This window comes from Schistocerca gregaria, chromosome 5 (assembly GCF_023897955.1).
Source record: "Schistocerca gregaria isolate iqSchGreg1 chromosome 5, iqSchGreg1.2, whole genome shotgun sequence".
In the NCBI taxonomy this organism is placed as follows: domain Eukaryota; kingdom Metazoa; phylum Arthropoda; class Insecta; order Orthoptera; family Acrididae; genus Schistocerca; species Schistocerca gregaria.
The window spans coordinates 671,624,306-671,639,463 of NC_064924.1; the positions used below are offsets into that span (position 1 = coordinate 671,624,306).

Genomic DNA, 15,158 nt, shown 5'->3' on the forward strand with positions numbered 1-15,158 from the left:
AGGACATTGCCTCGTGGCTTACAACAAAATAATATTTGAATATGTATTATCAATACGAGAGTGTACTTACTAGCACCAAACGTAGAATACAAACAAAAAAGGTTAATATTCCATATTTGACTTAGTGAAGGAAGTTGACTACTATCTCACAAAAGCCCATTTAACATTCCATGGAGTACTTCCTTCCACCTAAAAAAATACTGACAATAATTTTTTCCCCATGATGCAGAAAAAAGAGAGACTGTGCCAATTTCAAGACCTCACGTTCTGTTTTCTATTCCTTTCCATACAGTATTCCTTCATCCCTATAATACGTTTCAGTTCATTTGAATCTTATTTATTTTCCTTCCTGCCTTGAAGGCCTTCCATCTGTAATGATTTTCTTCTAAAACTGTCACTGTTTGGGATTCTTCATAAGCCTTTTTTGACCTCTAGAATCCAGCTTGTTGCTGACTTCTTTTAGCAAACATACCTGAGGACCTGTTTAGTTAACATGTTGTCATCTATTCTGTATAAATGCCTTAAGAGTATTAGTCTCCACTTTGTTGTTGTCTCCATTATATATTATGGGCCATTAAGGTTGCAGCACTGCGAAGGCAGCATGCAACAAGTATCACATTGACATAAAGTTTACTAGATGCTTGGATATGCAAATGATTAGCATTTCAGAAGAACCACACAAAGTAGGTACGAGCAACAGAACATAAGAAAAGATTATACAATGGGTTTTCATCCAGAAATAGCATTTGAATGCCGTTTTGTTTGTAAGATCATGTTATGCCTCGTGTATGAAGGAGGACTCCTAGCATGTGTCAGAATATGATAGACACAGGAAATTGATCTATCAAGATTGTTGTTTATCATACCACGATATTGCTGCTCGTGGCGGTCAGTATCTCATGAGTGTCATGCAAATATTTTATCAATAGTTTCAGGAGGGTCACAGTCAATACCATGCAGGATCTCAGCAGCCCCATCGTAAAACCATGTGACAGCCACATAATAGGCTTGCCCTTAGTAAAGCAAAAATATGTGTGGTCAGTCAGCATGATGACCACCATTGTGACTTCCCTTGATATGGTAGCAGAAAAAGTAGTACTGACAGTAGTGGACCCATGACAACACTGGACACAGGGCGGCATCTAGTCATCTCTTCAAATGAATCTCAGAACTGCATATAGCGCCACAATGATTGTATCAATTTGTGTACACTCCAAGGAGAACAAATAATGCCAGATTGGCATTGCAGTCCAAGTCGCTGGAGATGGCAATCGTGTGTGTGAGGTGTGCTTGCCTGTGCGAATGAGTGTGTGTGTGTGTTCTTTTCTGAAGAAAGCGTTGGCCGAAAGCTAATGTGTAACTGTCTTTTCGCTGTGCCTGTCTGCTTTTTCGTCTTTATGGTGAGTAGCAATCTATCTTTTTCTTATATTGCTTTAAACGTTGTCAGACTGTGTTTCACATTGCCACAGGCTCAAAATCTGGCCTGGGTTGTGTTAAGGTTTTGGGGATATATTTAGATGATAAATTATCTTGGGGTCAACACTTACAATATATTAGTGGCAAGCTGTCAAGATAAATTTATTTGTTAAGGTGACATATCGACTGAGCATCTGAAATATATGTTAAACATACTATTTTTTATTTTGCTAAAGCATGTTATATGGCATTACCTTATGGGGTAACTCTAGTTGTGTGCATGACATCTTAATACTGCACAAGAAAGCTATTAGGGTTATTACTCTTTTCATATAAGGCACACTGTTAACATTTGTTTTGTGAACAAAAAATCTCAACAGAAATAAACTTATATATACTATGTTTTAATTTATACAAGGAAGTTACCAGCATTGAAACACAGATAAAATATACATTACTACAAAACAAGAAACAATAGACGCATTTATACTCCATACTACAGATTGTGAAAAATCACTAAATCAACTATGAACTCATGGGGCACAGATTATTTAATAAGCTTTCACAAACAGTAGAAGTGTTATCAGAACAAGCAATCAAACAAATTGTGCCTGACTGGTTAGTTGACCATCCAATCTTTGATGTAAGGGAATTTACCAAATGTAACACAAAACTGTAATGTTAATAACTAGTATGTTGTTTCTTTTAAATTACCATCTATATTCTATTATGTGAGTGATGCTGTGTGTTGCTGTGAAGGCTGAATGACAAAAAATTATTATTGTTATCATTATTTTATTATTATTGTGTGCACAGCAAAATCAACTCTGGTTTGCACAGCTGGTAATCTGGACAGAAACCACTACATTTCTCATATGGTAAGGTCAGTGGCTGTGGCATACCTTCAATGTCTTCATGGCATTATCTTTCATCAAATAATGCATGACTCCACATTGCCCATGCCATCCTGACCTACCTAGATATAGACAGTGCTTGACTGTTGTCCTAGCTAGCACTTTCTCCAGATCTCTTGTACACTGAAGACTTCTGGTCATGGGCTGCTGAGAGACTGGCATAAATCCACTCCTTTATGGTGTTGCAATTGTAATGGTAAACAGCAAATTTTCTACATTCTGACATATTTCAGCATTATTTCTAAATTGATAGGAGTGTGTGTTTTCCTTTTCCCATCATATTCTTTACAAGTCTTCTCTCCAATGTTTCTGATTTATTCAAGTTGTAATTCAATTAGGCATTCACTGGTATATAGGTATTTTGGTTTCACCATTCTATAGTAAACTTTATTTTATGTTTATTAGGTAACCAATTTTTTCTTATAAACATTCTTCATTATATCATAAGCTCTCTCCATCTTGTGGATCATTTCCTCTATAGAAAATTTCTCTCAGCAATTTTTTGGGCTAATTTCTCCCAAATATTGCAAATATTTTTACTTTATAAATTTCTTTCTACTGAGATTCTTAAAATTTTAAGTTATGGATTTATCTTCTAATTATTTATGTCAGACACAACTGTCTACTTTATGAAAAGACATGTACTTTTTTCTTACTCAAATGAATGCAATAGTATAATATAGATGCAATAAAAAGAGAAATTAATTGTCACTGAGAACAATCTCAAGTTTAGAAAAAGTTTTGACATAACTGTATAAAATGGAAAGTTCACTTGAGAGAACCTCAAACCTTTAAAGAAAATTTGATAAAGACCTCATATACAACTTCCTGGCAGATTAAAACTGTGTGCCCGACCGAGACTCGAACTCGGGACCTTTGTCTTTCGTGGGCAAGTGCTCTACCAACTGAGCTACCGAAGCACGACTCACGCCCGGTACTCACAGCTTTACTTCTGCCAGTACCTCGTCTCCTACCTTCCAAACTTTACAGAAGCTCTCCTGCGAACCTTGCAGAACTAGCACTCCTGAAAGAAAGGATATTGCAGAGACATGGCTTAGCCACAGCCTGGGGGATGTTTCCAGAATGAGATTTTCACTCTGCAGCGGAGTGTGCGCTGATATGAAACTTCCTGGCAGATTAAAACTGTGTGCCCGACCGAGACTCAAACTCGGGACCTTACAGAAGCTCTCCTGCAGGAGAGCTTCTGTAAAGTTTGGAAGGTAGGAGACGAGGTACTGGCAGAAGTAAAGCTGTGAGTACCGGGCGTGAGTCGCGCTTCGGTAGCTCAGTTGGTAGAGCACTTGCCCGCGAAAGGCAAAGGTCCCGAGTTTGAGTCTCGGCCGGGCACACAGTTTTAATCTGCCAGGAAGTTTCATATCAGTGCACACTCGGCTGCAGAGTGAAAATCTCATTCTGGACCTCATATACACATTAGCACGCTACAAAATAGATGAAAGTCATCAAGAAAATTTCAAGGTTTGTAAAACATACTTCAATAGCTATCTACGATCTGCAAATGTGAGACATGAATAAACTTATTAAAAAGTATGTGGATCTGCTGAAAAGCAATGCTTCCCATTTTTTATGTGAAATGTCTTAAAGCTTTTTAAGTAAAATAAATGTTAATAATATCCTGCATCTTTATTCTTTATGTCTACATATTTGTTTTTCAACATAGTCAACCTTGTGACGAACGTATTTCTCCCAACACGAGACGAGTTTACAGATACCACCACTATAGAATGTTAGACTTTGTTGACAGGTCTACAAGCTCATGCCTGCTTGCACAACTTCACCATTATCAAAATGAAGTTCTCAAAAGTTTTGGAAACAGTTGGAAGTCAGTTGGGGCCAAATCGAGACTGTATGGAGAATGATCGATGACAGTGTACCCAAGGCATCTGACTGTAGCAGATGTCAGAGTGCTCATGAGTGACCTGACATTGTCATGTTGGAGAAGAGGGTGTCCATGTGTGGATGAACTCTCCAAATTATAAACTTGATAACTGTATGCTGTTTGTCATGCACCAACATAGTTACATTGTGCACCACCATGTTACATGCTACAATTCAGAGCCCTCTAGTAGTAGAAGGCTGGAAATATGTAGACATGACAAAGATGTAGAATGTAAATAACATTTGCATTATTTAAAAAGCTTTAAAAGTTTTCACATAACAAATATGAAGGCATTACTTTTCAGCACATATTTGTGTAAATGACAAGACTGATCTTTCTTACATATAATTTTCTCTATTTAATAGGATTAATGAGTTTACAAAAATTCCCAGCCCCTAAGAGCAGATACAAAATTAACCTAAGCATACTCACAAGACAATAGCCCGTTTCAATATCACAGATGGAAGATCTGTTGTTGCACTGACATGGACGTGCTTCACCAACAAGTTTGATGATTATGGTCGACGTTATCTGATTGTTGTCATACCAGCGATAATAGCCAATGCTTGGATTCTGACATGAAGTTGAGTTATATTCAGGTGGACAAGCACAGAGTTCTACTCCTTTTGCAAGAGGTGGGGGCTGCCCAGGAACAGCCACAGCAGTATCTAGTGTTACATCTCTTAGGCTGAAAAAATATATATTTTTTCATTAAATTTAAGTACCTCAGATATGTAAAAAAAGTCAAAGTTAAAACAATATGTCAATGCCTTGGCACTTTTAAGGTATTACTCAAACATTTTCTAATTTTAAGTCATTAGTAATTGATGTCACTTTTCTTTATTTGGCTGTAATTACTAAAGAACGCTACACAAACAGCAGTATCAAGAGGTCAAAACATTCAGATAACTCAGCAAAATGCATGTTAAATCTATTTTACACCTACATCTGCACAGAAAGAAATCAGAGTTCAGCACAGGTTCTGTAATTGATTCAGCAGTAAACAGGGTGCTTGTATACTGAATCAATTGTACCCCTCAGTGTTTACGAGGTATCATTCAAATAGTCGTAAAGGCTGAAATCAGTTGATTGTGTTTACTAATTACAGTCAAATAAAGGATAAATGACATCACTTAATCTATATTAATATATAAAGACAAGATTAAAGCTTTTTATTTAAAAAATCTCAAAAATTTCTAGACTAATTTACTTTAGATTTTACATGATACTCTAATAAACTTTCAGGTGGACATAGCCTGTATATGTTTTTAAGCAAGCATATATGCGATTTTTGTTACAACCAGCTGAGAGAAAGAAAATGCTGTGCTGTAAAAATGGGCAGTTTTATTTTCTTCCTTGCAGGTTTTAAATAGAATAGCAGGGCATTTAAACCATTAGACAAACTCGTTTCTAACTAAACTAATCTCCATCCAAACAGGCCTTGGAAGGCCAACTGTATTGACTGGCCACCATGTCATCCTCAGCCGACAGGTGTCACTGGATGCGGATATGTAGAAGCATGTGGTCAGCACACCACTCTCCTGGCCATATGTCAGTTTGCGAGACTGAAGACAAACTTTTTCTCCCATGTATATTCTTTCTCCTTACATACAGGGTGCGTTCCGAAAGTAATGCAATTATTTTTTTTAAAAGTAATTTATTGAACATATTTGCACAAACACTTAAAATTCTTCAAAGTACTGTCCTTGGGCCTCTACACATTTTTTCCAGTGACTCTGCCATGACCGGTACGCGCCCTGGAAGGCGTCTTCTGGGACCTCTCGCAAGGTCTTCGTCACGGCGGATTGGATCTCGTCTATGGACGAAAAACGGGTTCCTTTCAGGGCTGACTTAATCCTAGGAAACAAAAAGAAGTCAGCTGGGGCGAGGTCAGGACTATAGGGGGGGTGGGGCAGCGTTGGCACCTGGTGTTTGGCCAGGAACTCGCGGACTCATAGCGCGTTGTGGCAAGGCGCGTTGTCGTGATGGAGTTGCCAGGTAGCGGAGATGTCCTTTCTCGTCCTGACGACCCTTTTGCAGAGTCTTTCCAGCACATCCACGTAGGAGGCAGCGTTAACTGTCTGTCCTTGAGGAACAAACTCCTTATGGACCACTCCTTTGCTGTCGAAAAAGACAATGAGCATTGTTTTCACTTTTGATTTGCTCATTCTTGCCTTTTTGGGCTTAAAGGCCTTTAACCACCTCGAAACTTGTGAGTAGGACAGAGCAGAGTCCCCGTAAGCCTCACAAATCATTTTGTTAGTCTCCTCAAAAGATTTGTTCAGTTTAGCACAAAACTTAATCGCGTAACGTTGCTCGATCCCATTTTTTCCGTGACACGGTCGGCGCGCAGAGGTTTACAATAACAGACGTCCTGCCGCTTCCACAGCTCGGAGAGCACTGAAACCGGTTTCGCGGCAAAGCTTAGTGTCCCCCCCACCTACTCCATGTGGCCTGCTCCCACTCCGACTACTAGGAGCGGCGCGGGAAATTCAATTGCATTACTTTCGGAACGTACCCTGTATAATTTTAAACAAATACTGTAAACAGAACAGTGAGCTGTTTTATTTTCTTCCTTGCAGTCGGTTTCAACGGAAAACAGTAAAGCCATATTTATGACTTGAATATTTATGACTTATCGGCTTATATTTATAATAATATTACTATGGAATCTGAATCATCCAAACCTTTGCAATCCTATCCTTTTTGCATATTAAAAAACTATGTGCAGCTACTATCCTCACAGATCCACCAGCTGGAGAGGTTTCTCCTACCCCATATACAAATGGTACGAACTGATTTATCCCATTACTTATGTGTATTCAATTCTCAATCCAGGTTTTCTTTGCACTAAGAATAAAAGAAGACTCAAGGCCACAGAAAGCAGAAGAAAGGAGGTGGGTAGAGGAGCGGAGAGGGGTGGACAGAGAGAGGGAGAGAAGATGGAGATGGGGGAAGGAGGTAGACAGATAGGGAAGAAGGAAATGGGCAGAGAGAAAGGAGATGTGCAGAAAGAAGGGAGGATTAGGATGTATATCCAATTCCCATACATATTTAGTAATTGTGAAACACTGTCAGGTTCACCAGTAATTTTGTACTGGCAGTAGATCCCATTTATATGAAATTCTCAAAACATATAATTAGTATTTTAATTTGATTGTGTTTGTATACATATACGAATACATAAATAGATAAACTTTATTGTAACAAAGTATTAATTTTATGTTCACAGTATTTAGTGTTTATATGCAAACATTTTCCCCAATAAACCGTGTTTGAGTCTGAGTTTTTGCAATAGGTCTAAAGTGTATCAAATGAAGGATATAGTGATGATCAAACAATGGAAAATCTAGGATGGAATGTACCAATATTAGAGAAGGAAAGTTGCTAATCACCATAGAGCGGAGATACTAGTCGCAATAGGCACAACAAAAAGATTCACACAATTATAGCTTTCAGCCAATAAGGCCTTTGTCAGCAAAATACACACGCGCACACACACAGTTATGCAAACACAACTTGTACACACGTCTGCAGTCTCGCATAACTGAAACCACACTGGGACTGCAGACGTGTGAATCTTTTTGTTGTGTCTATCGCGACTCAGCATCTCTGCTACATGGTGAGTAGCAACTTTCCTTCTCTAATATAGTAATGATCTGATCTGCTGATACCAGTGTGTGTGTGTGGGGGGGAGGGGGGGGGGGGGGGAACCCTTTGCAAAATCGTACTTAAAATGCAGTGACATGCACATCAGCATCATATATTTGAAAATAGATAAAGGAGCTCACAATTACACAAATTTCTATCATTTTCTGTTGAATGTTTAAATGTGCAACATAGCACAATGTTGAATGAACAGATTACAATTTGAAAAATAGTTTCGCATAAGAATTTGACGTAAAATGAGGCTATACCTACACAACCTTTGAGAAATCTAGTGAGTCTGTTGCACGTATCAGTATATGTTGAATGTTTTGCAAAGCAATCATTAATATCTCCCGTGTTACTTTTTCTCCTAGCTTCCCTTTCTGTCTCCACAAAGATTCATGGAACCTGAAACATTACGAACTGAATGAAATTACACCCTGGTTACCAAGCATATAAAACATACAGAAATTCCAGTCATTCAGTAAGAGAGCTTATGTTAATTCAAAATAAAAAACAATTATTTCAGTGAAGAACACAATTTATACTAAAATAAGTAGTTTTACCTGATTTCATAATGTCCATGAGGATTTGATGCAACAGGATAATACTCCAAAATTACTCTTCCATTTCCCTGTAATTGTACCAGAGGATGTGATGGCACTGTCTTCACAGGAAAAATTCTGTTGCTGTTTTCAGATTGGATTGTAAATCGTAGATAACCACCATAAGACAATATCTAGAAAGAGCACCAAATACAAGAAATGTAATCTACAGTTTGCTATACGTTTGCAATCATCAAACTGGCAACTATTGCAAATATCACAGCTCTAAATGACGCTTTCACAATACTTGAACTTAATAAACACAGCCTTTGTTAAAGAGTTGATATATCACAAATCATCTAGTAGAAAAACAACTAGTTTTATATCAGCACATGGATCCCTTCGGTCTTAACCTTGTTCCACCCATCCTTTGTTGCTGACTTGTGCTCTACATCTGTTTTTTCTCTCTTTTATCATCCATCTGCAGCTTTTCCCACAGTTTTCCTAGCCTTTCTCAAGTGATGGAGGATTTTTCTGAAAACTCAACAACAGTCTCAATCTTGTTGTTGCATCTATTGATGATTCAAGGCCTGAACTATAGGATGAATTGTTATCTTTACTCCTTCCATTACTGAAGATGTATTTTCCAATTTGATGTTAATGTGCTAACGAATCAGCAGGAATATTAAGCAATATTTTTCCACACCTCCAGCACTATGCCAGTTCAGTTGTGAACACAGTATATCACAAAAATTCGAAGGAAGGTCTTGTACAAAAATATTTTTTATGTTTTTAATGTTTGAATATGGAATTATCCATAGAAGATTGTTTTTCGGTAGGGCGGATGTGAGGGGAGGGGAGAGAGGAGAGAGGAGGGAGGAGGAGGTGAGAAAAAGAGAAGGGGGGAAGGGAGGGAGGCAGGGAAGCAGGGAAGGAGGGAAGCAAAGGAAAGAGAGAGAGAGAGAGAGAGAGAGAGAGAGAGAGAGAGAGAGAGAGAGAGAGAGAGAGAGAATATCAGTGACAGGCATAGTATAAAATTATGAGGAATCAACGGATGAAAATTTACTGTTACTTCACAGTTTTGTTCTTAGTACAATTTTCCAATATGGAAAAAAATGTTCACAAAAAAGAAAGTGGAACCACACTTATCAATTAATTTATAATCAGAGTTATCTGCAGCATATTGTACATGATCTTCCATTTCTTTGTTTGTTCACTCTCTGTATTCATCACTAGCTCTCAGACTACTGTAGAATTATACCTAGCTGTTAAACGGCATCAATAAATAGTAATTCTGTGCAAACAGAGATTTCTGCAAAACTATCATTATCTGTAACATTATTATTCTATATGAAAATAACAATAAGAAGTTAACATCCATACAATCACAAATTGAATAATCTGTCAAGTTTTCATTGCAATTTTTCCTACAACCACACAATAGCAAAACTATGGATTAATGCGCTGCTTTACTTATTGCAATCTAGAACAGGGACAAAACAATGTTCCAATATTATTTTCAGTATAAATACCTTGTCACCAAGAAACTGTTTTGGTAGCTGCCAGTACAGTGGAGTTCCAAAAAGATAGTTGCTTCCAATTTTAACGTCTCCTGCTTCACCTGGTATGATTAGGAGACTGTTAGTTACGTTTAAATTACCTCCTGAGGTGTTAAAAAGGACGTTTTTTCCTGGAATTTGAACCTGTGAACAATGGAGAGATGTGCTGTACAAGAACTTCTGGTTCCAGTCCAAGATGCTGGAGTTTGGCAGGCGTGTATGAATGAGGCTTGGTTGCTTTTGCGTGTGAATCATTTGTGTTTCTCTTTACTGATGAAGGCTGTGATCAAACACTCTATGTAAGTGTCTTTTAATTGTGCCTGTCTGCAACTTTACATGTCTTCTTTATCGTAAATAGCAATCTGTCAAACTTACATTGTTGATATTCCTACCTGGAGTTTCCATCATTTGATTTTAAACTTTTGGGTTGTTAACTTTCCTATTTCTCAGCATGTATAATCATAAAAGTGATTGTTACCTTAAGAAGACATTTTATGTTTAGTTTAAATTATGCAACTTAATTTGTGCTCTTCGCTCATAATAGGCCATTTAAAAATTTCCAACAGAGGTAAATTAGGTCTAGAAGTACATTCCCAAAGGCTACAATGTGTCAAGATCATCACGAAGACAGTCTCATGAATATCTCCTCAAAGTGACCAACATGAAGTTTCAAAACATAAATTTTATCAAACTGCCACTGTTTTGGACTTTTTTCGTTCACTATTGCCATAATTCCAAGACTTTATCAAGCTAGATGTCTTTCTGTATGAGCTCCCTGTACTGTGTTTTGTCCATCTTATAGTTTTTATTCTAATTACTGACAATTCACAATCTAGTTTTGAGATCATTGAAGATATTCTTCCCAAATATCAAGAAGTCTTCCTTTTGATCCTGTTCAAGGAACATTTCAATTAAAATAATCCTGAAGGTGTCCTTTGGTGATCATTTCTCTTTCTATGACAATACCAATGTAATTGTTTGACTTCAATCATGTCCAGACTCCCTGTGCTTGCTTGGTTTAACGTACCACATTGTATCACATTTGGACCATGAACTAAACTGTACAAATTGAGGACCATTTTCACAAAACTCAACTGCTATATAATTTGCAAAAATGAATTATGAGGGCTAGTCAAAAAGTAGGGAATGTTTTGGCATAAAAGAAGTACAAGAAATACATTTTATTATATACATCTGAAAGAGCGACTGACATTACTTTTCCACACAGTCACCAAGTACACTGAGGCACTTATCATAGTTGTGGACAAGCTTTGAAAGACCTTCGTCATAAAATTCTGCCACCTGAGACTTCAGCCAGTGAGTCATGCCCACCTGGAGCTCTGCGTCGTCATCAAAGCGCTGCGTTGCAAGCCAATTCTTCATCTTGGGAAACAAGTAGAAGCCGCTTGATGCAAGATCGGGGCTGTAGGGCAGATGAGGGAAAATTTTACCATCTGAACAAATTAAGGAGTTCTTTAGTGCAGTTTGCCATGTGAGGTCGTGCATTGTTGTGCAAAAACAAAATTTTGGACGTCAGCTTTCCTCGGCTTTTGTTCTGAACTGCTCTTCTAAGGCTGTGCAAAGTTTGACAGTATTAGGCAGAATTTATGGTTGCTCCACAATCAAGAAAATCAATAAGTAGCACACCTTGGCTATCCCAAAACACTGTCACCATCCACTTCCTTGCTGACAAGGTTTGCAAACATTTTCTTGGTTTCTGGGGGCCTTTGTGTGACACCACTCCATGGACTGTAATTTTGTTGTGCAATTGAGGTGTTTCACTAAAGTCTCATCACCAGTTACGATTCGATCCAGTAATGAATCACCATGTTTTTGGTAGGCCTCCAGAAATGTCAACGTTGCCCCCCTTCGCTGTTCTTATGGTGCTCTGTAAGCATTTTAGGCACCTATCGTGCACAAAATTTGTGATAGCCTAGCTTCTGAGTGACAATTTCAAACAACAAAATCCGTGAAAGTTGTGGAAAAGAAAGCAAAAGCTCCATTATTGTGAAGCAACAGTTTTCACGAAACGTTTCATCAACTTTAGTGACAAGATCATCAGTCACAATGCTCGGGTGTCTACTCTTCTCTTCATCATGAGCGTTGGTTCGGCCATTTTTAAACCGAATGCACCATTTCTGGACGGAACATTCACTCATTACATTGTTTACGTACACTCTGCGCAGTTCATGATAAATTTCTATGGGTTTTAGGTTTCTTTGCCAACAAAAACCATATCACAGACCGCACCTCACAACTGGCGGGATTTGCAATTGCGGCACTCATTTCAAATTCGAATATCGAACAAACCAGATGTGGAGAGACATTCGCACTGTCACGGATGGATGCTGACTGAGCAGTCGAGCACACACATACCAAAATATATGCAATCGGCGCATGCCTAGCAGAGTCAGTCAGACGAAAACATTCCCTACTTTCTGAACAGCCCTCGTATATATGCATCCGTGTATTTCTAAATGAGACGAATCCATTGCAGTACATTGATTTTATTGAATTTGTTATTTTCGTTTGGTCTTGCAAACAAAACTTGAATTTTTCTAAACTTGACTTTTATAAAAAAAATGAGTTTTGCCAAATGTGAACATATATTGTTTATGGTAAAAATTTACTGCTAGTTTATTACAAAGTAGCTCAATACTTCCCAATCAGTGGTCACAGTTACATCCCCCTGGCAGGGTCGTTGGCATTATTGAAAAAGGAACTGAGAAAACTTAAAACCATAATCTTGCCACCACACTATTATGAGATTCTCAGCCACGAAAAAGAAGCTACCATTAAAACAAAATGTATAGCTCCAAGGGTGATTTCTCTTTTTTTCTTTAAAAAGAAATCTGCCTAGCCAAAACAACATTCTGTTCCTCTCCAATCATTGATGAAGTGATGAAAACTAACACAGTTTCACAGACATTGACTGATCAGGTGAAATGAAACCTAGAAACATGTAAGTGTCAAAATAGCTGATGATGTAAAGAAACTAATGAGATTTTTTGATACATTGTCACCAGAAGTCCAAGAGTTCCATGGGAAGGCCCCAGAGTGTTATGATAAACAGGACAATGAAAATAATGAAGTGCAGTACCTTAATGAGTCAGTTTACTAAATTATTATTTGTTCAGTAAATTAAAATAAACTAACACATTACTGATATAAAATAAGTAATCTACAGAAGTTCAGTTTTGGAATAAAAGTCATGACTTTTATATATTTTTTATCTGCAATGGAAAGCTGACAGAAAAGTCTTCTGCTACTGTACTACAGATATAGAGTTTATCTGTGAAATATAATTTTGTAAGACATCAGCAAAGTATACTATTCAAATAATTCAATAAAATGAGTTTCTTGATGTTTTTTTACTTTCTTTTTAACTTTTGTGAACGCACTTTTTAATTACAGCTCCCACATGAAAAACGAGTAATCATGAACAACTGAGTTGTTAGGAAAAATATGTAATCATTCTGCTTTCCTAAGCTCCTGAGACCTCAATATACATTGTGAGAAAAAGTAAAGCTTAATTTGACCACATCGGTTAGTTATAGGGTAAACATGGCCACACAGAAACAGGTTGTCAAATTTATTCCCAGCAATAAATGCTTGATATAAGTGGTTTTAAACTGTAATAGTGTACCATCCTGGATTAAGAAAAGCTTCCAGTAACCAATACAGGAAATCCAGCCAAATGTCATCTGAGAAGATAAAAGGTTTATTACGAGATAACAGATATAAATTTCCATTTTACACTTTTAATTAACATTGACAGTCATGGTGCATAGCTGTAACAGTCTTACCTGTATATAATTGATGTCCTGTGACTCTAATGGGAATACTGATGGCATTCCTTTAAACTGGGGAGGATCTGTAGTGTACATTACTTCAAGAGTCCTTGACCTGGGCATCATAATTTGGCTCCAGGTCAGCCCAGCCTGGGTGCAAGCTGTGGTACGACCAAAGCAGAAACACTGAGTGCATCCATCTGGATTATCTGCTTGTAGACCAAACGTACCTTCCTTGCACTCATTACATTTTTTTCCAACAACATTTGCCTATAAAAAAAGTTTTTGACAATTTACAACAATGTATTCACATTTGAGCATGTTTCATAAATTGATTATAGAAAGGTATCTTCATGGCACTGTGAGATGTCAAAAGAGTACAAAATCTTAATAAATATTGAGCTTTATTGTGTCAACAACTCTTCTTTCGATATGTTACAGAAAAGGAGCATGTATTGCGAACAGTCATATTTTATATTCATATTATAAATTTCAAACACTCTCAATATCACAATGTAGCTCCACTGTTTTATGTTGCTATGTGGTGAGTGGCAGATATAAATCTTAAGGAATCTGAATTATTCTTTTGGCATTTGAATAAGGTGATGCTTTTTGCTGTCACTGTTTTGTTTATACAGGATGACTCAAACAATATGTCACAACTCCAGAAATATACAGCAGGCATCTGTATCTTCATTTCCAAAAATGTGGAACATCAAACTTCAGATAAAACTCAGGATTTTATCGATATTTGATTCCACGTCATTGGACTGGTTTTGAGTAATCTTCCAAGTGGCTTACACACTCATCTGATTAAAAACTATTAAATTCATTCTTTCGGTGTCACATGAAGAAGAGGTTATTTCTTCAAGTTTCAGCATCACTATTACATCACACCTGTCAGAGTAACACCTACTCTAATTGTTCAAGCATTGGGTCAAACTGACTTTACACAGGAAGTCTGCTAAAACATACATAATGAAAATATCAAAACAAATTAAAAATTCATGGGGGAAGGGGGGAGGGGGGAGGAGGAGGAGCTGCATGGAGACAAGAAATATAGGACAATTCCTATCTACTTGGTTAAAAGATGTTTGTATTACGAGATGGAGGGGGGGGGGGGGGGGGGGGGGGGGGGGATCGAGATGACACAGGTTCTGAGTGTTAACAGCACATTCTCCCACTCGGTGGTACACTCCGCTCTTTGCCAGTTTGACGATGGCTGTTCACTCGAGTTGACAGTTGATTGGAAGTCATGTTCACAGAAATAGCTGTGTGAAAGCTATATAAAAGAGCTGTTATTAGCACAACTGCCTTTCCAGGTGGCTCTGACTTACACAACAGGATATGCTTGTTATTTTCTTAGTATGTGATGGTTGGGTGTATAG

At 37.7% G+C, this 15,158-nt stretch overlaps 1 protein-coding gene across 1 annotated transcript in view; it reads right to left on the reverse strand.

Moving 5' to 3' along the window:
• LOC126272090 (laminin subunit alpha-1) overlaps positions 1–15,158 on the reverse strand; it is a 1,228,077-nt gene that overhangs the window by 174,869 nt on the left and 1,038,050 nt on the right. Inside the window, exons 19-23 of the mRNA XM_049974652.1 lie at positions 13,786–14,040; positions 9,953–10,123; positions 8,442–8,614; positions 8,149–8,283; positions 4,660–4,915 (exon numbers count right to left, since the gene is read on the reverse strand). Of these exons, the coding sequence (XP_049830609.1) occupies positions 4,660–4,915; positions 8,149–8,283; positions 8,442–8,614; positions 9,953–10,123; positions 13,786–14,040 (990 nt within the window). The remainder of the gene's footprint in view (positions 1–4,659; positions 4,916–8,148; positions 8,284–8,441; positions 8,615–9,952; positions 10,124–13,785; positions 14,041–15,158) is intronic.